The 23,005-nt window shown below is 37.2% G+C and overlaps 3 protein-coding genes across 3 annotated transcripts in view; 1 reads left to right on the top strand and 2 right to left on the bottom strand.

The window, feature by feature from the left end:
- Nucleotides 1–3,777: 3,777 nt before the first annotated feature.
- Nucleotides 3,778–6,159, top strand: LOC107597737 (dual specificity phosphatase DUPD1-like). Its single transcript, XM_016288911.1, has 3 exons — nucleotides 3,778–4,163; nucleotides 4,787–5,010; nucleotides 5,926–6,159. Exons 1-3 carry the CDS (start codon nucleotides 4,003–4,005, stop codon nucleotides 6,156–6,158), a joined length of 618 nt encoding a protein of 205 aa, XP_016144397.1. The 5' UTR covers nucleotides 3,778–4,002; the 3' UTR covers nucleotide 6,159.
- A 600-nt stretch (nucleotides 6,160–6,759) lies between these two features.
- Nucleotides 6,760–14,486, bottom strand: LOC107597736 (adenosine kinase-like). Its single transcript, XM_016288910.1, has 9 exons — nucleotides 14,287–14,486; nucleotides 12,443–12,517; nucleotides 12,246–12,299; nucleotides 11,723–11,801; nucleotides 11,339–11,387; nucleotides 9,954–10,077; nucleotides 7,980–8,088; nucleotides 7,690–7,860; nucleotides 6,760–7,367 (listed from the first exon to the last, which is right to left on the bottom strand). The coding sequence occupies exons 1-9, from the start codon at nucleotides 14,298–14,300 to the stop codon at nucleotides 7,059–7,061; spliced, it is 984 nt and encodes a 327-aa protein (XP_016144396.1). The 5' UTR covers nucleotides 14,301–14,486; the 3' UTR covers nucleotides 6,760–7,058.
- A 3,028-nt stretch (nucleotides 14,487–17,514) lies between these two features.
- Nucleotides 17,515–23,005, bottom strand: part of LOC107597760 (vinculin-like) — a 35,300-nt gene continuing 29,809 nt past the window's right edge. The window contains 8 exon segments of the mRNA XM_016288940.1: nucleotides 17,515–17,777; nucleotides 17,857–17,961; nucleotides 19,441–19,644; nucleotides 19,710–19,895; nucleotides 19,979–20,134; nucleotides 21,023–21,226; nucleotides 21,292–21,477; nucleotides 21,561–21,685. Coding sequence (XP_016144426.1) covers nucleotides 17,631–17,777; nucleotides 17,857–17,961; nucleotides 19,441–19,644; nucleotides 19,710–19,895; nucleotides 19,979–20,134; nucleotides 21,023–21,226; nucleotides 21,292–21,477; nucleotides 21,561–21,685 — 1,313 coding nt within the window. The 3' untranslated portion in view covers nucleotides 17,515–17,630.

The following is a 23,005-nucleotide window of genomic DNA, read 5'->3' as shown; positions in this document are numbered from 1 at the left end:
ACGCCCCTGTGGACTGTTTATTGTGGTTTCTTCCCCTTTTGTTGGTTTAGCCCGTTCAATCATTAGTTAATTATCCTCAGTGTGCTCACCTGTCTGCCCATCGTTATCTGCCCTATAAGTTCCTGTCTCTTGTATTCTAGTATTGTTGTGAATGTTACCCCGAGTGTGTGGCTCTTCTAATCTAATCTCGAATCTGCCTTGTTGTCGCTACATTAAATATCCTTATTTGAATCTTAACTACTTTAGTTAATATGAACTAAGCATGAATACTTCCACAGCATTTGTTTTAATCTTAGTTCATGTTAATTTCAACATTTACTAATGCATTATTAAAATCAAAAGTTGTGAATTAACATGAACAATGTATTTTCATTAACATGAACAAAGATGAATACATACTGTAATAAATGTATTGTTCATTGTTTGTTCATGTTAGGTAATACATTAACTAATGGAACCTTACTGGAAAGTGTTACCGGGAATTTTTAAAGTAGAGATTTCAATTTGAGGCAGATCCTCGTGTTTTCTACACTGTAAAAAGTAATTTTTCAAAGTTGTAAATAAAACAGACTATTGGAGTATGTTTTTACAAGAAAATACCGTTTCAGTCTTTCTACTTCAAATTCTCACGTTTCATTTCTTTGTAATTAATTGTAAATTTTACTAGCAATTTCTGAGTGAGAATAGCTTCTACACTTTTTCTTTCTTTCAAGATTTACCTCAATTTTGGATGATTTTATTTGGTTTTCAGTGAGAATGAATAATATTCATAACTTAGTTTTAGAACAACGTTTTAAAAAAAATATTTAGAATCCCCAGTTTTTGTCAATTGTAAATTTGGTGCATAAATATTCACACACGTAAATGGAAGAAATGTAAACCTCCTGTTACTTTATTTCTTCCTGATTTTATGAGAATTGAAGTGTCAAATACTTCAAAAAACAAAGGAGAAAGACAGAAAACTTAATAAAAAATGATTTTCTTATTCAGGATATTTCCAGTAAACATTCTTAAATCAAGAAATCAAGAAAATAGTATTTTTTTATTTTGCTCAAGAAGAAAATAACTGTCAGGGGAGTAAGAAAAATCATCTTTATTCAAAGGGAAAACAATAATATTTTTTCTTGCCCCACTTGAAGATATGTTTTTTTTCTCTTTCATTTTAAGCAGAAACTCACTTTATTTTGATACATCAAAACTTAAAATCTTATGTCATAATGCTTCTCAAGTAAATGTATCTTGATTTAAGAATGTTTAGATATTTATAACAAGAAAAAAAAATCTTTTTTGCAGTGTTTTAATGCTGCCCTGTTTTACATCTTTGTTAAAGTGATTCCTTCCCATTTTTTAAATCTGAAAAAGCATTTTCAGTGACAATGTTTGGATTTGAAATCAAAATAATGGATAAATGTTGTGTTTGTGGTAAATAGCCACGGATCAGTAGCGGACTCCTGTGTGAAAGCTGCTTCCGTACCACACATGGACTGGCAGATAGGCAGAAAACGAAATATTCCTTCCTAGCAGCAAGTAATAATTCCAACAGCAGATCTATAAACAAGTATTACGCAGGACACTCACGTGCAGCCATCTGTCTCTTCTGTTGACTAATCGCTTGACCCCTCACGCTTGACCTTGTTCACTCATCACAAATACACTACATTAGACAGTAACAGAAGCACTGACATGAACAGTTGGCAAAAATCCCCGGCAGAAATGCAGGATTTAGAATCTGCCTTACATATATAATGGAATTGCATGATTTGATACAGGATTTAATTTCTCAATTAAAATGAGCTCTTTTTTTAAGGCCTTGTATTTTGTTGTTGTCCAAATATCTTCTATTCCTGCGTAATGTTCAGAGTCACAATGACGTAACAGATTCACAGTTTAACACTGTAGTGCTTTCAGAACAACAAACAGGAGGGAAGGGGTTAAAAATGAGAAGGATTCAAGATGTCAGTCCAAAATAAAAGTCATTTCAGAGGCGGAGAAAGTTATTTCACTTATAAAGATTATGAAGATCGTACACAATAAGACCAAGAATGTGCCTTAAAGTAAACAGAGTCATTAAAAAACTATATGATTATATTTCAATTATTAAAATACATACATGTATTAAAATATAACAAAATATATTTAATATATTAAAATATATTTAATCATGACAAAGTTCAGAGAATTTCACAAAAATATAATATATTTAAAATTAATATTTAAAATATAATAAAATACATTTCTATAATTTCTAGATTAAAATGTAAAATATCATAAAATCAAAATTCTTAGAGTCCAACGAATTTATAAAATAAGTATAAATAAGTACAATAAGTATACTTGATATATACTTACAGAAAAGTATCAGTCTTTTGATCGAGATCTACTTAAAAGTACTAAGCATTCTACTCGGCTTGTAGTTTTCATTGAGTAGCCTATTAAATACTTTTATAAAAAGTATTATAAACTTGCATGATCAAGTCAGCTTTGGGGTGGAATAGCTTAGAGTAAATAAAACAGAAAAGGAAAACTTGCAAGTAACTAGTAGTTTACTAAGAGTATTCTTCAAAGTGTACTTTCATAAACTAAAAAAGAATTTAACTAGCAAACTATCAGTATAAGTTCACTTGTAGTATTGCAGTACAAATGAAAAATGTAGTTGTAAACTAGTTGTTTGCTTAAAGTTTACTACTGTAACACAAAGTATTCTTAAAAGTATACTTTTATTAACTAAAAAGTAGGTCAATTTAGTCTCAAGAAGTAATGAAATATGAATTCCTAATGTTGAATATCCTGTTTTACTTGAATGCGTTTGATGTTCTGTAGACGTCTATGTGATGGGTTTGAAATAGGTTAAACCTGCATGTGTGATGGTAGTTTTCTTTGTTTTTCAGGAGGGGGGAAGGTCTTGGTTCATTGTGCCAGAGGAGTGATCTTGTTACATCACTTGCTCAGCAATGGATGCTCTGCAGTGAATGGGTGCCGTCAGAATGAGAGTCCAAACAGCTGATAAAAACATCACGATAATCCACAAGTAATCCACACCACTCCAGTCCATACATTAACGTCGATTAACAAGTGATAACGCCTCTCTCATCGAAATCCACAAACATATTTGTTTAGAACTGTTTTGGTTTGTAAACGGTTTCCCACTGGAGAAAGCAATATTATGGATTATGGACTCGTATTTTAGGTGGAAGCAGCAGTTTAAAGTTAAAATGCATGCAGCTTTTGTCTTCTCCAGATGTTAACTGATGGACTGGAGTGGTGAGGATTATTGTGATGTTTTTATCAGCTGTTTGGACTCTCATTCTGACGGCACCCATTCACTGCAGCGCATCCATTGCTGAGACAGTGATGCAGTGCTACATTTCTCCAAACCTGATGAAGAAATAAACACATCTACATCTTGGATGGCCTGAGGGTGGCTAAATTTTCTGCTAATCTTTATTTTTCTGCAAACTATTCCTTTAAGAAATTGTAAACAAATCATAGAATTGCCATTTACAATATGATGTAGAACAAACAAACAGCTCTGGCTCAAACCTTAAGGACAATAATCCTAAATCATGATGCTTGATCACAGTTCTCAGCATTCATTTGGGTTCACTTGTGTACTGTGGTGTTCAGTTTTGTATGTGTAGAAATGTGCAGGGAAATGTGTGAATGTCTGTTTTGGGGGTTCAGCTCTCTCTAGTGAGAGAAAGAGGGAACGGATCTCTAAAAATAACCCAGGATTTAACACCCACCTCCGGGCCCATCGTCAGACCAAAGCAGTCGACTCAGCTCAGCACCTCTCAACCCAACCTGAACACATAAATACAGAGAAAGAGACAGATATTGAAGTCAGAAGCGACACTGGGACTCCTCAGGATGATCAAATAACATCCAGCTATTGATTTACACGTAAAATAAGACGTAGTTCTGTGTTCGGCCTGGTTTTCATCTGAGCTTCTGCTTTTGGATCTAATTTTTACTCTCGAATTTTAATCGAATGCGTGGTTGAAGATGACTTCAAGAAGGAAGTTTGGAGTGAAGTCTGAGGTTTCTGAAGAGAAAGAGGAATATGTGACACCAAACGGCTACGAGCTGGAGAAACACCTCATGCACGGCAGCGTCGCCTACACACACGTCAATGAGGTCTGGCCCAACGTCTACATAGGAAATGAGTGAGTTGTTTTGTTTGACTAACCTTAATATCAGTTTGGATGCTAATAATGTAGGATACATGAAAAGGATGCATACTAAATACTAAATACAAAATTTGCCCTGCAGCTATACAGTAAGTCTACTGATTATTTTCCTGAAACCATCTCAAAAGTCAGAGCCAGAGCTGCTTGTTTGTCCTACATCATATTGTAAACTGCAATTCTATGATTTATTTACAATTTCTTAAAGGAATAGTTTAATCAAAAATTAAAAACTGAAAATGCACTCACTTTCAGGCCATCCAATAAGTAGATGAGATTTGGAGAAATGTAGCATTGCATCAGTGTCTCAGCAATGGTTGCCGTCAGAATGAGAGTCCAAACAGCTGATAAAAACATCACAATAATCCACAGCACTCCAGTCCATCAGTTAACATCTGGAGAAGACAAAAGCTGCGTATTTGTAAGAAACAAATCCATCAAGATGCTTTAAACTGGCATAGTTTCTGGCCAAAATACATCAGTCAGTTCTAAAGTGATGCAAAAATGTGAAATAGTGTTAGAACGATTTTATAGTCATCGTTCTTAGAACAGGAGACTTGGGCTGAACATGGACTAGTCTAAGCTGTTTTGTTTCTGTGAAGAGAGATAGCAAAGGACCGATACAAGCTGAAGACGATGGGCATCACGCACGTCCTGAATGCTGCGGAGGGCGAGTGGAACAGTGTGGATACCGGCGCTGAATACTACAGAGACATGGACGTGCATTACCTCGGGATCACGGCGGAGGACGTTCCCACGTTCAACCTCAGCCAGTACTTCTATTCTGCTGCAGAACACATCCACCAGACCCTCAGAAACCCCCAGAGTGAGCTGAAATACAACATTTATTATTCACTAAAGCAGTGGTTCTCAACCAGGGGCCAGGAGCCTATTGGGGCCCTCAGCAAACTTCCAAGGGGCATTAAAAAGATTTTAACGAGTCTTCAAATATGCTGAAACAACCAAAGAATCAAGATATTTCTTACTTTAATTCACCCCACTGATTTTTAATTTTTTTTAAAGGATAAGGATTCTTGGAAAAGTCTTGGAAAACCTGGATATTTGAGAAAGCCTCATTTTCAAAGTGCGATTTCTAGACCTGGAAAAGAATATGCATAGTTGACTGAATATGCAAGTAGAAATTGTGAGTAAAAATATTTTTTAAAACCCTTATCCAGTAAATCACGGACTGGGAAAGTCATGCAAATTCAGTTGTTTAAAGAATGGGATCCGTTTTTACATTTACTAATATTTATACATATATTAGCTATTTAGTTTGGCATAAAGAGTTAATTTGGGGAAAATACATTTTTTGTTGTGGACAATGGAGGACCTTGGAGTCAAAAAGGTTGAGAACCACTGATCTAAAGTCTTCTGCTTGAATGAATTTCTTTACAAAGCTAAAATGTTAAATGCAAAATCATTTAAATGAATGAGATGGAATATATATTGAAGGAGAAGCAACATGAAGTGCTCCTTACACTTGTTCCTCCTTCAGTAGTGTTTAATTTGGTTGGATGAAATCGGTTGATGAAAGTCCAAGACTGAGCAGAGCTGGAATCTTGACAATAAAGAAGTTTTCATTTGTGCCACTTTCTTCCAATCACAACATCATTCCCAGTCCTACATCTGTGTTATTCTGAGTTTTCATCGCTTCTTTTAACATGTGTCCGAAACTCTTGACTTCTAGTTACTGGCACTGCTGGGTGAGCTTGTGCCATCTTGGTGTTTATTTCTCCAGATAAGCTTCTAATTCACTGCGTGATGGGCCGCAGTCGCTCCGCCACACTCTTCCTGGCCTTCTTGATGATCTACGAGAACATGACTGTTGTAGACGCAATCGACCACGTCAAACGCCGGCGCCGCATCATCCCAAACTGGGGCTTCCTGAAGCAGCTGAGAGAGCTGGACACACACCTGCTGGAGCAGAGAAGAGCTCAAAACACACCAGCGGACGAGAGCACAGATACTTAAACACGCCAACTGAAAACATTTACAAATATTAGATGAGACTATTTCTGTTTGCATTTTGTGATGTAGACAATGGCACTGGCTGAGCAGCCAGCGAAGAGTGTTAAAGTTTTAAGTACATTTTGGTTTAGTTTGATTTTATGCAAATGAAATGTGTAAGAGGGAATGCTAACAGAAAGCTTTTTCCAGGTGTTAGAGCTTCTTCCTATCAAATTATGAGGATACACACACACACACACGCACAAGGATTACTAGTTAACTAAAACCAGGGGGAAAAAATATTACTTGAAATAAAAGAAAAAAACATTACTTAATGTTACTTATTTTGTTACAGTTAGTTGCCAAAGCAACATTTACATTTTTTAAATTGAGTTTAACTTAATGTACTAAAATAACTAAATACAATTTTTTTTAAACTATACACTGTAGATATATTTAAAAACAAATAAATAACGACAAAACCACAGCAAAATTACTCAAGTTTTAACTAAAATGAAAATGGAAAATAAAATAAAATAACTTAAAAATTATGTTGGTACTAAAATAGCACTGACACACAATAAAAAAAAATATTAAAAAAAAGAGATGTACAACTTTGGAACAATTAAAATCTTTTTATTAAAGTGGTCAGTTGAACGGTCCTGTTCCAGAAGTGGAAAGAGGAAACAAAATTCCCACATCAGATACAACTTATACATATTTAAAGATTGTGCGCTTAAGATACAATTTGGTATTTCAAAGTAACAATATTGACCTGAAAGACATGACCTATTATATAATCCTGTTACTTTAATTTTACTTGTATTATTTTTGAGACATATAAATGCACTTACTTAAAAGGATATAATAGATTAAATATAGAAATGTTCTTGCAATGTAGCATAAAAACAGATGGAAGAAAAACTACTTTAACACAAAATCATCGGCGTGTATATATGTGGTCGTCGCAATCCTGATAAATGCCCGTTTTAACAGGAAAGACATGTAAACGAATGCAGAGGCACGCAGGTTGTGTTTCTGGAATTTCAGAACAAAAACAAATGAGATGGAAAGATTCCGCATTGGAAATTGTTGAGATGGTACTGAGAGAGTGTTATAGGAGCAGTCCATCCAAAAATGATCATTTCTTCTTTTGTGTTCAGTGTGCAAAAAGGCATTACAGTATTTTTCACTCACCTCAAAGCCCTGTTCCTTTGCAAATGTAGCAGCTTCCTATAAAACAAACATCATCGGTTAGCATGCAATCATCACCGCCGATGAGAAGATACATGCAAAGGGAAAGCAATCCAATAACACTCTACTCTGATTGGCTGTAAATCCTGTTTGTTTCTGGTAAATAGCAAATAAAGACCTACATGTTCTTTCTAATCTAATCACGCCAACTGATACGATCAGAAATCTCTGGTTTCTCCAACCTAATATATTGTGAAATGAAATAAAATGGCCTCCACACATGACATTTAAGACTTTATGAGAGCTTTTATCTGTAGACACTGTGCTGATCCATTCCATCCACCCTGATCTGAAGACTCACCGTCTCGTTCCCGAAGATGATGTCAACATACGGCATGACCTTCATCAGCGGCTCTTTGAAGAACTGGCTGATGAAGGGAGCTGAGAGGTTCAGACCGAAGATCTTGTTGTTGTCAGACGTGTGTTTGGCCACTTTGAAGATGGACTCTGGAGACACGGTCAGGAAAAAGCCCTGCAGGACAGAGATCAGGATTGAGAGTGACTTCAGTAGTTTCCTGCATAAGTTACAGCTGCTGATAAATCTCTCTATTCTCCCATATGAGCACGTGATGCCCAATGTGAAGCACTTACTGCAATGTAGTAAACTCTCGCTTTCTCCACCAGACTCCAGTTCCTATCAACATCCAGATGTTTCTCTTTATTATAGCAGTTTGCTGCTGCCAGGTTTGCAACCAGAGACCTGCAAACACACGATAATAATCAAACAATGCTCCTGATGAGGCTCAGTCCATGTGAGTGAGGGCCTGAAAAAAAATCAAGTTTTCAATCAGAACGGACTGGATTGTCATAAACAGTATAAAAATCAAAGTTTGAACGCTGTAGGAAAACTGCATTAGTGCACTGATAAACCATAGACGTTTTACACTTCCTACATGCAATAAATAAAGATGCAACTATATTGGTGATGTTATTGGAATCAGCCATAATTTACTAATTAATTTTTTGTTTTTTTAATTGGACCAGTCCACCTTAGTTAAGGAAATATTAAAGGAGTATTAAGCAGTTACCATAGTTAGTTACATTGTTACAATGCTTCATTTCAGCAAAATCATTTTACCAAATCAGACATGTTTTTAATTATCTGCTATAAAATGCAATGATTATATTAGTGAACCCCTGGATAAAACAGTGTATTAGGTACATTATAATGGTTTGATGTCTTATTTCATGTTTAGTATGAATTGCGATATAAAATAAAATGAATCCTATATAAATAAATTTTATTCAGCAAGGATGCATTAAAATAATCAAAAGTGACAGGAAAGACATTTATAATGTTAAAAAACATTTCTATTTCAAACAAACAAAAAGCTGTTTTGAACTTTCTATTCATCCTGAAAAATAAAATGTATCACAGTTTCCACAAAAATATTGTGCAGCACGACTGTTTTCAACATTGATAATAATCAGAAATGTTTCTTGAGCAGCAAATCAGCATATTATACTGATTTCTGAAGATCATGTGACACTGAAGACTGGAGTAATGATGCTGAAAATACAGCTTTACGTCACAGGAATAAATTACATTTTAATATATATTCACACAGAAAACAGATATTTGAAATTATAATACTATTTCACATTTTTACAGTATTTTTGATCAAATTCACGTTTTCAATCAGAACGGACTGGATTGTCATAAACAGTATAAAAATCAAAGTTTGAACGCTGTAGGAAAACTGCATTAGTGCACTGATAAACCATAGACGTTTTACACTTCCTACATGCAATCAATAAAGAAGCAACTATATTGGTGATTTTATTGGAATCAGCCATAATTTACTAATTAATTTTTTGTTTTTTTAATTGGACCAGTCCACCTTAGTTAAGGAAATATTAAAGGAGTATTAAGCAGTTACCATAGTTAGTTACATTGTTACAATGCTTCATTTCAGCAAAATCATTTTACCAAATCAGACATGTTTTTAATTATCTGCTATAAAATGCAATGATTATATTAGTGAACCCCTGGATAAAACAGTGTATTAGGTACATTATAATGGTTTGATGTCTTATTTCATGTTTAGTATGAATTGCGATATAAAATAAAATTAATCCTATACTCTGCCGTTCCAAATTGAGGTAAGATTTATTCCTTTTTTATTTTTAATAACTTAATTTTATTCAGCAAGGATGCATTAAAATAATCAAAAGTGGCAGGAAAGACATTTATAATGTTAAAAAACATTTCTATTTCAAATAAAAGCCATTCTGAACTTTCTATTCATCCTGAAAAATAAAATGTATCACAGTTTCCACAAAAATATTGTGCAGCACGACTGTTTTCAACATTGATAATAATCAGAAATGTTTCTTGAGCAGCAAATCAGCATATTATACTGATTTCTGAAGATCATGTGACACTGAAGACTGGAGTAATGATGCTGAAAATACAGCTTTACGTCACAGGAATAAATTACATTTTAATATATATTCACACAGAAAACAGATATTTGAAATTATAATACTATTTCACATTTTTACAGTATTTTTGATCAAATAAACACAGCCTCGATGAGCAGAAAAGGCTGTTTTATATCTGACCTGTTGTCTCCAGTAATGCAGGCTGCACAGGTTCCTGTCGGTTCTTGACTCTGTTCATAATAATGAGCGTCAACATGAGCTTCAGCCGCTTTCTGCTTCAGTCTCTCGCCGAAGTGATCCGTGCCTATTCCCTGGATAAAACAGTGTATTAGGTACATTATAATGGTTTGATGTCTTATTTCATGTTTAGTATGAATTGCGATATAAAATAAAATTAATCCTATACTCTGCCGTTCCAAATTGAGGTAAGATTTATTCCTTTTTTATTTTTAATAACTTAATTTTATTCAGCAAGGATGCATTAAAATAATCAAAAGTGGCAGGAAAGACATTTATAATGTTAAAAAACATTTCTATTTCAAATAAAAGCCATTCTGAACTTTCTATTCATCCTGAAAAATAAAATGTATCACAGTTTCCACAAAAATATTGTGCAGCACGACTGTTTTCAACATTGATAATAATCAGAAATGTTTCTTGAGCAGCAAATCAGCATATTATACTGATTTCTGAAGATCATGTGACACTGAAGACTGGAGTAATGATGCTGAAAATACAGCTGCGCATCACAGAAATAAATTACATTTTAAAATATATTCACATAGAAAACAGATATTTGAAATTATAATACTATTTCACATTTTTACAGTATTTTTGATCAAATAAACACAGCCTCGATGAGCAGAAAAGGCTGTTTTATATCTGACCTGTTGTCTCCAGTAATGCAGGCTGCACAGGTTCCTGTCGGTTCTTGACTCTGTTCATAATAATGAGCGTCAACATGAGCTTCAGCCGCTTTCTGCTTCAGTCTCTCGCCGAAGTGATCCGTGCCTATACAGCCGAAGAACGTGGCCACCTTATGCGGCTCCTGGATCATCCACTGAGGGACAGATGATGTCAAACATACATTATATAGCTGGTTTAAATTAATGATCTAAAACAGCCTTACCATAATTCCCTAATAGACATTTTGTATGTGACCCTGGAGCACAAAAGCAGTGTTAAGTCGCTGGGGGATATTTGTAGCAATAGCCAACAATACATTGTATGGGTCAAAATTATAGATTTTTCTTTTATGCCAAAAATCATTAGGATATTAAGTAAAGATCATGTTCCATGAAGATATTTTGTTTGAAAAACTGACCCTTATGACTGGTTTTGTGCTCCAGGGTCATGTATGGTGCAGAATAACAAGTGTGTGGGTTCCAGACGTACCTGAGCGATTTTGACAGAGTTCTGTGTGGATCCACCGGCATGATATTCGACTTTACTCTTCTTGCAGGCTGCACAGGTTCCTGTCGGTTCTTGACTCTGTTCATAATAATGAGCATCAACATGAGCTTCAGCCGCTTTCTGCTTCAGTCTCTCACCGAAGTGATCCGTGCCTATACAGCCGAAGAACGTGGCCACCTTATGCGGCTCCTGGATCATCCACTGAGGGACAGATGATGTCAAACATACATTATATAGCTGGTTTAAATTAATGATCTAAAACAGCCTTACCATAATTCCCTAATAGACATTTTGTATGTGACCCTGGAGCACAAAAGCAGTGTTGAGTCGCTGGGGGATATTTGTAGCAATAGCCAACAATACATTGTATGGGTCAAAATTATAGATTTTTCTTTTATGCCAAAAATCATTAGGATATTAAGTAAAGATCATGTTCCATGAAGATATTTTGTTTGAAAAACTGACCCTTATGACTGGTTTTGTGCTCCAGGGTCATGTATGGTGCAGAATAACAAGTGTGTGGGTTCCAGACGTACCTGAGCGATTTTGACAGAGTTCTGTGTGGATCCACCGGCATGATATTCGACTTTACTCTTCTTCACAATCTCATCAAACCTGCAGTGAGAACACACACACACACAAACATCAGAATATATGAGATCCTGATGAGATGAAACTCTCTAGACTTTATAATATTATACTACTAATGCTAAGCAATTATATTAAATATTCATGATACACAAAAGTTGCATATTATACTGATTTCTGAAGATCATGTGACACTGAAGACTGGAGTAATGATGCTGAAAATACAGCTGCGCATCACAGAAATAAATTACAGTTTAACAGATATTCACATAGAAAACAGCTATTTTAAATTGAAATAATATTTCACAATTTTACTGTATTTTTGATTAAATAAATGCAGGCTTGGTGATTATTATTAATTATTCAAAACGTATTATTAATCATTCCAAACTTTTGACCAGTAGTATTATATTCATTAATATTTTGCTGAAGATTATAGCAGTGACTGTAATGCGTGATGACGGCACTCACAGAGCTTTATGTTTCTCCTCTGCCAGAATCTGATCATTGGGCTTCAAGCCATACCTGTGCACACAACAATCAGTTAGTTAGTTATGAATAATCACTTTAGGATGTGTGATCACTCAAGCGTGCCGTTTTAACTGCAGTCAAAGGAACACGCCGCACATATGACCTTTAAACCCACTGCAGTTACACACAACACTCACTTATCAAGAAAATCCTTATCCACCACGGCAGAGATGTCCAGCAGCGGATTCCCCATCCCGAACAGAGCATTCTGACTGCAAACACAAGACACAGATATGAATAAATCACCTTACAACAATAATGCACTGATATTTCTAATAAAATTTGAGCAAAGCACTTTGAATTACCTTTGCATATGAAACGTGCACAGCCTATAAATGAAAATTCTAGAATTGACTCCCCCTTGTTCCAAATCTGTATGCATTATTATTTATTTATTTAATTAATTAATTTTTTTAAGCATAGAAGTGCACAAATTTGCCACGGGCAAAAACTGCCACCCAACTCATCAGTGCATGCAACATGTTTTTATATAGCATTATATAGTTTAACACTGCATTTTATTTTTTGCATTTCAACTTTTGTAATGTCAAGCATTAGGAATGACACAAGAGTTGAGCAGATTCCTGAGTGAACTATTCCTTTACTATCCACTCTGTGACCGTAACAGGTGGAGGTCACATGATCGGGTCTCCGTGACCCTTCCTTTGAGACTTGAACCCTTGGAACGAGAGAAGCCAAACAGACCAGAATTCCTGCTGTTTTCTATACAGTGAAATTGACATTGTAGAAGGTTGTTGGCTCTAAACCACCGCCGCACCACTTTCTAGCCCCCCAGCCCTTGTGCTCCACATTTACAGTATATTTATGCATTTGGCAGATGCATTTATCCAAAGCAACTTACATTGCATTCAAGGTATAGGCTATATTTTATTAGTTCTTTCCGTGGGAATCAAACCCATGACCCTGGTGTTGCTAGCACCATGATTTGCTGTTTGAGCATCAGGAAGGTTTTCTAGTCAACTTCACTCTTCGTGGCTCTGAATGGACTCACAAGTCTAATATTAGCCTGACAAATGTCCATTTTACACATCAAACCAGCTGTGTATCATGTCAACTCTACATGTCATGCATCAGAGGTTAACAACAAAAACACTGTTTCTGGATTTGAATTAACATTGTGAAAAATCCATGCACATTGAAAATGAATCTTTGAACCTATTGTGTGTTTAATGGGTTTAACCGGAATGTGTTTACCGCAGAGCACATGCTATAGTGCTGACTAAACTCTTTACACACACACACACACACACACACACACACACACACACACTCTCTCTCTCTCTCTCTCTCTAAACTATGCACAGGACCGGACTGCAAACAATCTGAAACCAAAAATCTTCACCATTAAAGCCACACAGGGCTGCCATTGAGCAATATTCTATGCACAAGCAGAAATTTATTAGGCAACTGGAAACAACATATGCAACATGCATTCTGGCATATAATGCGTGCATTACTGTGGCGTGTGTGTACATGCATGTCTAAATCAATCTGATAAAGACAAACACATGAGTCACCAAACACCAGAATAACTGCTTGGAGGAGTAACAGAAGTTGTCCTTCCAGTTGTCATTTTTAAAATCTACCAACTGCCCTGTTAATAAATAGTGCACAATTTCTGCTTTCAAAAATGAATGCAATTAATTATTGTGTACAATAAGTGTTCATTCACATAAAGTCATGCATACATATACATATATATGTAATTACTATCATTAAATTATGTTTATTGTAATTATAATAGCCATATCTTTTGAATCCTAATTACAAAAAAAAAAAAAAAACGAGTCAGAGTATATATATATATAAGCTGAATACGAAAACAGAATTTCTGCAGATGTCACAAATGAGGAAAAAAAAGCACGTTGCATCATGAAGACACACAATCCCAAACCGGAAGCAGACAAGCACAGAGACAGCCACTGGAATACATATAGCCAATGCATTAGTGAGTTCTCACCTGACTGTCGGCATGATCAGATCTCACACACTTTGGCTGTCTGTAGTAACAGAGATTCTGCTGCACGCTGCGAGCGCGTGCGATTCGCTTCCCACATGCAATGTCCTGCAACCCGGAAGCCGAAATCGCCTCCAGATGGGTGATGATTGGTTATTTCACATGCATGCAAGTAGGGCTCATGGACAGATTCATTATTCTGGTTGGCTGACAGACCCATATGTGTTTTTAAGGTCTGAAATCTTACCATCATAGCATGTGTAGCGCGTTCGTTGCATGCATCCGACAGGATCGAACCCCAAAACACAATAATCACGCACGCGTGCGACAAGTGTGTCATATTCTCGCATGCACACGCATGTAACCATCGCTCTAAACACCATGTATACACTGTGTTGCATATATATGACGTTATGATATCAAACACATGACGCACGAGCACAGGTCTGGATAAACTCCTCAGCGTATGTTTACGATGCATTCGAATCATTTCTGCATATCGAATCATAGACTATTCGAGTGCATGATGCATGTTTGCCGTGTGCTTAATGTTGGCAGCTAGGTACCGTATCGGCTGTGCAGCACCTGTGATCACGAGATCAGAACATCACAGATGCGCATCGTGCCTGTGTGTTTGACCAGTGTCTTCTTGTTCTGCGCCACACACACCGACATCTTCCTGCGGTCAGACTGACAGAAAACGAGCTGATCTCAGATCAGATCTCACACTGCTGCTGCCGCCCTTTAACCATGCTTTATTTGCTGCTGCTGATGCGTTTAGAACAGAGGTGCCCAAGCTCGGTCCTGGAGGGCCGGTGTCCTGCAGAGTTTAGCTCCAACTTGCCTTAACACGCCTGCTGGGAAGTTTCTAGTATGCCTATAAGAGCTTGATTAGCTGGTTCAGATGTGTTTAATTGGGGTTGGAGCTCAACTCTGCAGGACACCGGCCCACCAGGACCGAGTTTGGGCACCCCTGGTTTAGAAGATTGCATTCATTAATACCAGGGTAATCATGCAATATCCCAATGCACAATACTTTCAGTAAAGGTGATTTTGCCTGCCAGTGTAATCACTTCTACCTTCTTTTACATAAAAATACCAACAAAATAGCATAGCTGCTCAACTCACCAATACATTAATATTGGTGTTTATAATAATTAATTTCTTGCATTTATATAGCGCTTTTCTGGGCACTCAAAGTGCTTTACATAGAAGGGGGGAATCTCCTCATCCACCACCAGTGTGCAGCATCCACCTGGATGATGCGACGGCAGCCATAGTGCGCCAGAACGCCCACCACACACCAGCTTACAGGTGGAGAGGAGACAGTGATGAAGCCAATCAGCAGATATGGGGATGGTTAGGAGGCCATGATGGTCAGAGGCCAATGGGCGAATTTGGCCACCCCTACTCTTTTTCAAAGGACATCCTGGGATTTTTAATGACCACAGAGAGTCAGGACCTCGGTTTGACGTCTCATCCAAAAGACGGTGCTTTTTGTCAGTATAGTGTCCCAGTATAGTGTTTATAGTGAGATACTTTTTAATACTGCATCAAAATAAGTCCAGGTGTGCGGATGCTTTCTATTTTGGCCTAAAACATTGCAAAATATTTTCTGTTAATATCAATATCTGTATAAGTCAGTAATTTTGCTTCACCGAAGAATGCTGAGAGTTGGCTGAGGTTATTTACATTTACAGTAGTAGTCTTAAAAGGTACAGTAGCAAAAATAAACGTTAAAATAAGCTAAATTATGTTTTTTTTTTGAGCAAGGAATATTAAAAAGTAGATTTAAAGAAAACGTGTAGAATCTATCAATGTGTCAATGTAATAAGCATAATTAAATGGGTAAAATAGACCAATTTTAATTAGATTTAATTAATATGCATATTTATTATTCTTCTTTCCTCCATCCTGCATCTTTAGACTTACAAGAGTTAGATTTGTTGCATGTGTTCAGAAAAAAATTAACAACCAGTTGTGAGGATGAGCTCAGATTTTTAATTTAATTATAAAATTATTCAAATGTAGTGTAAATATTCACTTCAAAAAAATAAACTGGAGATTTAAAAACAATTTAATTGTAATTATATATTATATAATAATATCTATTATATTTAGAAGGCCAATTTAATTTGCATGACCTCTAAAGCATTATATAATGCATATTCATCAACATATAAAGCCCCACACATATGATTCAGTTGATAATTAGTTCTTTTATTATGACAAGGCACATCAGGTCTTACAGGCTGTCTTTAAAGATGAACACATTATTTACATTAAACTGCTGGTCTCCTCAACGATAGAAAAGGCAAAGATATGAAAAGAGCCGATTCTCACTCAGATAAATATACTTGAGTGTGCTTTCTGTAGTAGTGTATTGAGCACAGTGAAGTCTTAGTGGAAATATGAGGACGGCAGTGAGTGTGTGTGTGTTTTGTGTGTGAGAGAGAGAGAGAGAGTGTGAGTGTTTGTTTGTGTGTGAGTGTGTCTGTGTGTGTGTGAGAGAGTGTTTGTGTGTGTGTCTGTGTGTGTGTGTGTGTAAGTGAGTGAGTGAGTGTGTGTGTCTGTGTGTGTGTGTGTGTGTGCGAGAGTGTGTGTGTGTGTGAGTGAGTGAGTGTGTGTGTGTGTGTGTGGTTATATCATGCAAACGGACTGGTTTGGCATAGATTACAGGAAGCACCAGGTCACAGGTTTGATTCCCTCTTCATTTCAGTACTTGTATTGGAGTTTGCAGCGTCGTCCCTGAATGAAAGTTTGATTTATATGCACAATAAACACTTTACAATAAAAGGCATATTCAGAGGATTTTATAATCCAAAATCTGTGCTTGTGTTTTTGTTTGTGAAGACATAATATTAGTTTGTGCATGTGACATTTATTAATACATTCAAAGAGTGAAAACGAGGCTGTTGGTGTGTGTGTGTGTGTATATATATATATATATATATATATATATATATACACACACATACATACATACATACATACATATATATATAGAAATGACACCTTAAGAAATTAACAGCTTCAAAATGCACAGATTGTTTTGTTTCTGTAAAAAAAGAAAAGAAAAAAGAAATTATGACCTTCCTGAAATACCAGAATTAAACTTTCCCTCAAAAAATATCAACCTGGGATCCATCAAAACAAAATAAATCATTTGAAAAAAAGCAATCGAGCAAGTTAACGTCCCTTCTTTTAAACTCATGGTCATTCAAGAACAAGGTTTTGATTTGGAATAGTTTAGTCCAGATGTGGACGACACGTCTGCTTTGACATATAAGACCTGGACTGTAATGCTTCCCCCAGTGCATGCTGGGATATCCGCGCTGGCTCCTCCCTCACTGGTACCAGGGCGTCTTGCGGACCCAGCGCAGGGTGAACCCGGCGTCAGTGCGGATCTTGATGGAGGCGGCCTCGGCTTCTCTCACCGTCTCCTTCACCGACTGCATCAGGTTCTGAGCGTTATGGACCAGCATCTCGGTGGCCTGCGAGAGAACCAGCACACATTTAGACCGGTTTAATCTAAAAACAGGGTTCGGAGAGGAGCGGAGGGCGAGATCTGACCTGCTCCGATTCCTCCTCGCTGATGTTGGTGCGTCCCAACATGGTGGCCTTCACCGTGGAGAGGATCTTCAGCTGTGTGCTGATGGTGGGAATCCTCTCACACACCTGCAGAAAGACACAAACACATGAAAATATCCCTCAAAATGGGTGTATTCACAATTGAGTCAATTTTACAAAAACAAACAGTCAAAAGGTTGAAAAATAACCAGTTTTCTTTGCATTGTCCCTTGTCCAAAAAGTTGATTCAAATCTATTTTAGGACCATTTTAACCATTGTAGCGGTGTTAAATCAGCGTGCTCAGTCATTTCCATGCATGCATCGAATTTTTTGTTCACTAGAAAGCACAAAACAAATACAAGCAGATATGCATTTGAATGCATGCCTATCATTGGTTGGACCTGTTGAACGAATCCGTGTTTAGAGACTGAACGAGGCGTCTGATTCTGAATGAACTACATGTGAATCTTGTTGAAAGGGGAGTAAAAATGGCACAAAAAGAAACACTCAACAAATCTTTTTGGTGAATAGATTCACAAGAGTCACTTTCCCCCAAATGCTAGATGGTTTAATGTTCGAAAATGAAAAAATTAAGAAAGTCATAAATATTACTGCTGTAATTTTACAGATGTACTGTTGACATTTATATTATTACTACTTTTTTATTTTTCTTCAATTTTTTTATATATATTTTTTTATTTAACTGAAATATTACAATATTTATTTTTGATTCATATTTGTATTTTTATATATAATATTTTTTTATATATAACAACAACAATACAAAATATATTATTATTAATATTAATTTTAACATTACATGTGTAAAATAACACTATTATATAGTCATATATATATAATAACAAAATTTTGTGCGAAAATGTGCAGCCTTACATTCAAGCACAGAAAACTTGGAGTTTCTTTTTTTTAAATTGCATTTTATACAGCAACTGCAATCGCAATTTTTAATCAGAAAATCTGTTAATCCCCCCCCCCCCAAATAATGAAGTCCTAAACGAAACACCCAAATTGAACTTAATTTTAACATTACATGTGTAAAATAACACTATTATATAGTCATATATATATAATAACAAAATTTTGTGCGAAAATGTGCAGCCTTACATTCAAGCACAGAAAACTTGGAGTTTCTTTTTTTTAAATTGCATTTTATACAGCAACTGCAATCGCAATTTTTAATCAGAAAATCTGTTAATCCCCCCCCCCCCAAATAATGCAGTCCTAAAAGAAACAACCAAATTGAACTGGAATTTATTCCAGTATCTTCTATCTGGTCTCAGTTTGGTTTGCTTTTGAGCATTTTTGGTAGCTTTCTGGATAAAAAAAATAAATAAAAAAACCTTTGTTGATCAAGTACTGCTGGCACCTGTTTGACATAAAAAGATAATTACTGAAAATAAAAATAAAAATGTAATATAAAAACATCTAAAAAATAAAACAAAAAAAAGTCAAATAAAAATAAAACAATATAAAAATAATAAAATCATAAAAAATATAATTAAATAATTAAATAAATCTCAAACCCTGAAACACATCATCCATTATGGACTCTTTGCTCTTCTCACCTGCAGTAAGTTGGTTCGTATACGTTTGTCTGTGCACTGTTTGGCGACCTCCTTGGCGAGGAGCGTGACCTCGTCTGAGGCTTTAGCGATATCTTTGGCGCACTGGATGAGCGCCCTCTTATTCCCGCTGGCGCCCCGGACCAGTCGAGACATCTCGGCCATCAGCAGAGCCATGCGCTTGGCGGCTCCGATGATGTCATTGCCCTGCAAGAAACCTTGTTTAATATCTATACATGCGCCGCAAACCAACCCAAACCCATCAGACTCACCTTACTGGACCACTTGCGGGCCTCGTCGTGCAGCTGCCTCGCGGCCACCATCATGGGCTCGCTGACCATCTCTCCGGCCTGCTGTTCGGGGAACTCCTCGTCCTTCTCCTCCGGCGGTGGAGGTCTGGGAGGAGGCACTTCACCCTCTGGCAGCGGAGGTTTTGGAGGGGCGGCGTTGTCGCTTATCTGAAGGAGAACCGGGACTGGTGATTAAAACCGTGCTGGTGCAGTAAATACATGCAGCTGCGGGAGTCTACGGTGAATCTGACCTGCAGGTGCTCCAGGTCTGGAGGTGGAGGAGGGAAGTCCGGCTCCTGCGGCTGGAATGCCTCCTGGACTTTAGCCACGGCACCCAGGATCTTATAACCCGAGTCCAGGAAGCCCCTCTGAAGGCCTGACCAGGAAGACAATGGGCACAGGTTCAACTAAAGGCCTTTCCACACTGAGCGCGATGCGAATCGCCGAAGAACGGTGCTTTCACACCGAGTGCGAAACGATTGATCGTCTTCTGCTAATTCACGCCTGCACACTAGGTGGCGCCGACCAACAATGCATTTTTCCTCAGATATGTATCTCGTTAGTGTTGTCACTGTACCAAAATTTTAGTATTCGGTACCAATACCAGTGAAAATCCACGGATCTCGGTACCAATTTCTGTACCAAAGCAAAACACAAAAACATGCTAATTAAAAAATTTAACTATACGTTCATTTAATCCAAACTGTGTACATATTTAATTTTAAAGGGCTTTTGAAAACCTTCTAGAGTTATTCAGCCAAGAATAACAACTAAGTTAGCTAAAAAAAAAAAAAGGAAGCCCTGCTTTTCTGACTGATATGACACAAACCGTGTTAACCATTTGTACATTATCCAACACGCATATTTTAGATTCTCAATTCATGTAAAAGCCTCTGGTGTGTAAAAATAGTAAATACTGTATCATCATGTCCTCCTGTTTTTTTTTTACTCTAATAAAAGTTATAGGTGCATTAAATAGTTAATAAAGAAACTTCATTCTAATGCTCATTATATTAGTGTTAGCCGCGCTTATGCTAATGATTAACTACTCTAATAACAGCATCATTTCAGTCAGACATTCAAATTAAAATATTGAATAATAGACATAAAAAGATAATTACTGAAAATAAAAATAAAAATGTAATATAAAAACATCTAAAAAATAAAACAAAAAAAAGTCAAATAAAAATAAAACAATATAAAAATAATAAAATCATAAAAAATATAATTAAATAATTAAATAAATCTCAAACCCTGAAACACATCATCCATTATGGACTCTTTGCTCTTCTCACCTGCAGTAAGTTGGTTCGTATACGTTTGTCTGTGCACTGTTTGGCGACCTCCTTGGCGAGGAGCGTGACCTCGTCTGAGGCTTTAGCGATATCTTTGGCGCACTGGATGAGCGCCCTCTTATTCCCGCTGGCGCCCCGGACCAGTCGAGACATCTCGGCCATCAGCAGAGCCATGCGCTTGGCGGCTCCGATGATGTCATTGCCCTGCAAGAAACCTTGTTTAATATCTATACATGCGCCGCAAACCAACCCAAACCCATCAGACTCACCTTACTGGACCACTTGCGGGCCTCGTCGTGCAGCTGCCTCGCGGCCACCATCATGGGCTCGCTGACCATCTCTCCGGCCTGCTGTTCGGGGAACTCCTCGTCCTTCTCCTCCGGCGGTGGAGGTCTGGGAGGAGGCACTTCACCCTCTGGCAGCGGAGGTTTTGGAGGGGCGGCGTTGTCGCTTATCTGAAGGAGAACCGGGACTGGTGATTAAAACCGTGCTGGTGCAGTAAATACATGCAGCTGCGGGAGTCTACGGTGAATCTGACCTGCAGGTGCTCCAGGTCTGGAGGTGGAGGAGGGAAGTCCGGCTCCTGCGGCTGGAATGCCTCCTGGACTTTAGCCACGGCACCCAGGATCTTATAACCCGAGTCCAGGAAGCCCCTCTGAAGGCCTGACCAGGAAGACAATGGGCACAGGTTCAACTAAAGGCCTTTCCACACTGAGCGCGATGCGAATCGCCGAAGAACGGTGCTTTCACACCGAGTGCGAAACGATTGATCGTCTTCTGCTAATTCACGCCTGCACACTAGGTGGCGCCGACCAACAATGCATTTTTCCTCAGATATGTATCTCGTTAGTGTTGTCACTGTACCAAAATTTTAGTATTCGGTACCAATACCAGTGAAAATCCACGGATCTCGGTACCAATTTCTGTACCAAAGCAAAACACAAAAACATGCTAATTAAAAAATTTAACTATACGTTCATTTAATCCAAACTGTGTACATATTTAATTTTAAAGGGCTTTTGAAAACCTTCTAGAGTTATTCAGCCAAGAATAACAACTAAGTTAGCTAAAAAAAAAAAAAGGAAGCCCTGCTTTTCTGACTGATATGACACAAACCGTGTTAACCATTTGTACATTATCCAACACGCATATTTTAGATTCTCAATTCATGTAAAAGCCTCTGGTGTGTAAAAATAGTAAATACTGTATCATCATGTCCTCCTGTTTTTTTTTTACTCTAATAAAAGTTATAGGTGCATTAAATAGTTAATAAAGAAACTTCATTCTAATGCTCATTATATTAGTGTTAGCCGCGCTTATGCTAATGATTAACTACTCTAATAACAGCATCATTTCAGTCAGACATTCAAATTAAAATATTGAATAATATTCATAACTGAAGCGGTTATGACTTGCAGACTTGCACTCTATTTGTGGCGACATATATATGCAAATTCATTCTCTGCCAGCAGGAGGCGCTTGTAGAGCAGAAGAGATCGAGGTTTCCCCGCTAAAGGCTGAAAATGACATCCATAATTTTCTGAAGACAGTCGGTTTCCTTCAGAAATACAGAGATATAAAAACACCCGCACCGGGTTTAGACTTTGACACGTGCAGTGCTCATGTTTATTCAACGAAGTCAAAGCCTTTTGGAAAATCTATTTGTGAGGTCAGTTTTGATATTGTGGCGGGCACCTCAAATAAATCAATGTATAGGAAACACAAGATCTAAATATTACAAATTAAAATGAAACTTACCTGCTTGAACCCTTTCATTTGATCTGGGTGTCTGTCTTTAAAGTGTTTTGTTAGTTTGGTGTGTTTCCTCATTTTGATGTCGCCACGTCTCAGTGCTTTTATGACGAGAGCGCATCTGCGCAGCTTTCGGATAGCGCATCAAGAACCGGGTTGACCGGGTACTCGGTACCACCGGTACTTAAAAACACCTGGTACCGTAACGTTTTCATTTTTTTAGTACCGACT

This window comes from Sinocyclocheilus grahami, unplaced genomic scaffold (genome assembly GCF_001515645.1).
Source record: "Sinocyclocheilus grahami isolate Dianchi unplaced genomic scaffold, SAMN03320097.WGS_v1.1 scaffold236.1, whole genome shotgun sequence".
NCBI lineage: Eukaryota > Metazoa > Chordata > Actinopteri > Cypriniformes > Cyprinidae > Sinocyclocheilus > Sinocyclocheilus grahami.
This window is presented reverse-complemented; position numbering and strand designations above follow the sequence as displayed.

Excerpts from the sequence above, each read along its gene's own strand:
- LOC107597737 (XM_016288911.1), top strand. The coding sequence starts at position 4,003 with ATGACTTCAAGAAGGAAGTTTGGAGTGAAGTCTGAGGTTTCTGAAGAG. Across the intron at positions 4,164-4,786 it reads AACGTCTACATAGGAAATGA|AGAGATAGCAAAGGACCGAT; the intron begins GTGAGTTGTTTT and ends GTTTCTGTGAAG. Across the intron at positions 5,011-5,925 it reads GACCCTCAGAAACCCCCAGA|ATAAGCTTCTAATTCACTGC; the intron begins GTGAGCTGAAAT and ends TTATTTCTCCAG.
- LOC107597736 (XM_016288910.1), bottom strand. Across the intron at positions 11,802-12,245 it reads GAGGAGAAACATAAAGCTCT|GTTTGATGAGATTGTGAAGA; the intron begins GTGAGTGCCGTC and ends TTCTCACTGCAG. Across the intron at positions 11,388-11,722 it reads ACTCTGTCAAAATCGCTCAG|TGGATGATCCAGGAGCCGCA; the intron begins GTACGTCTGGAA and ends TCTGTCCCTCAG.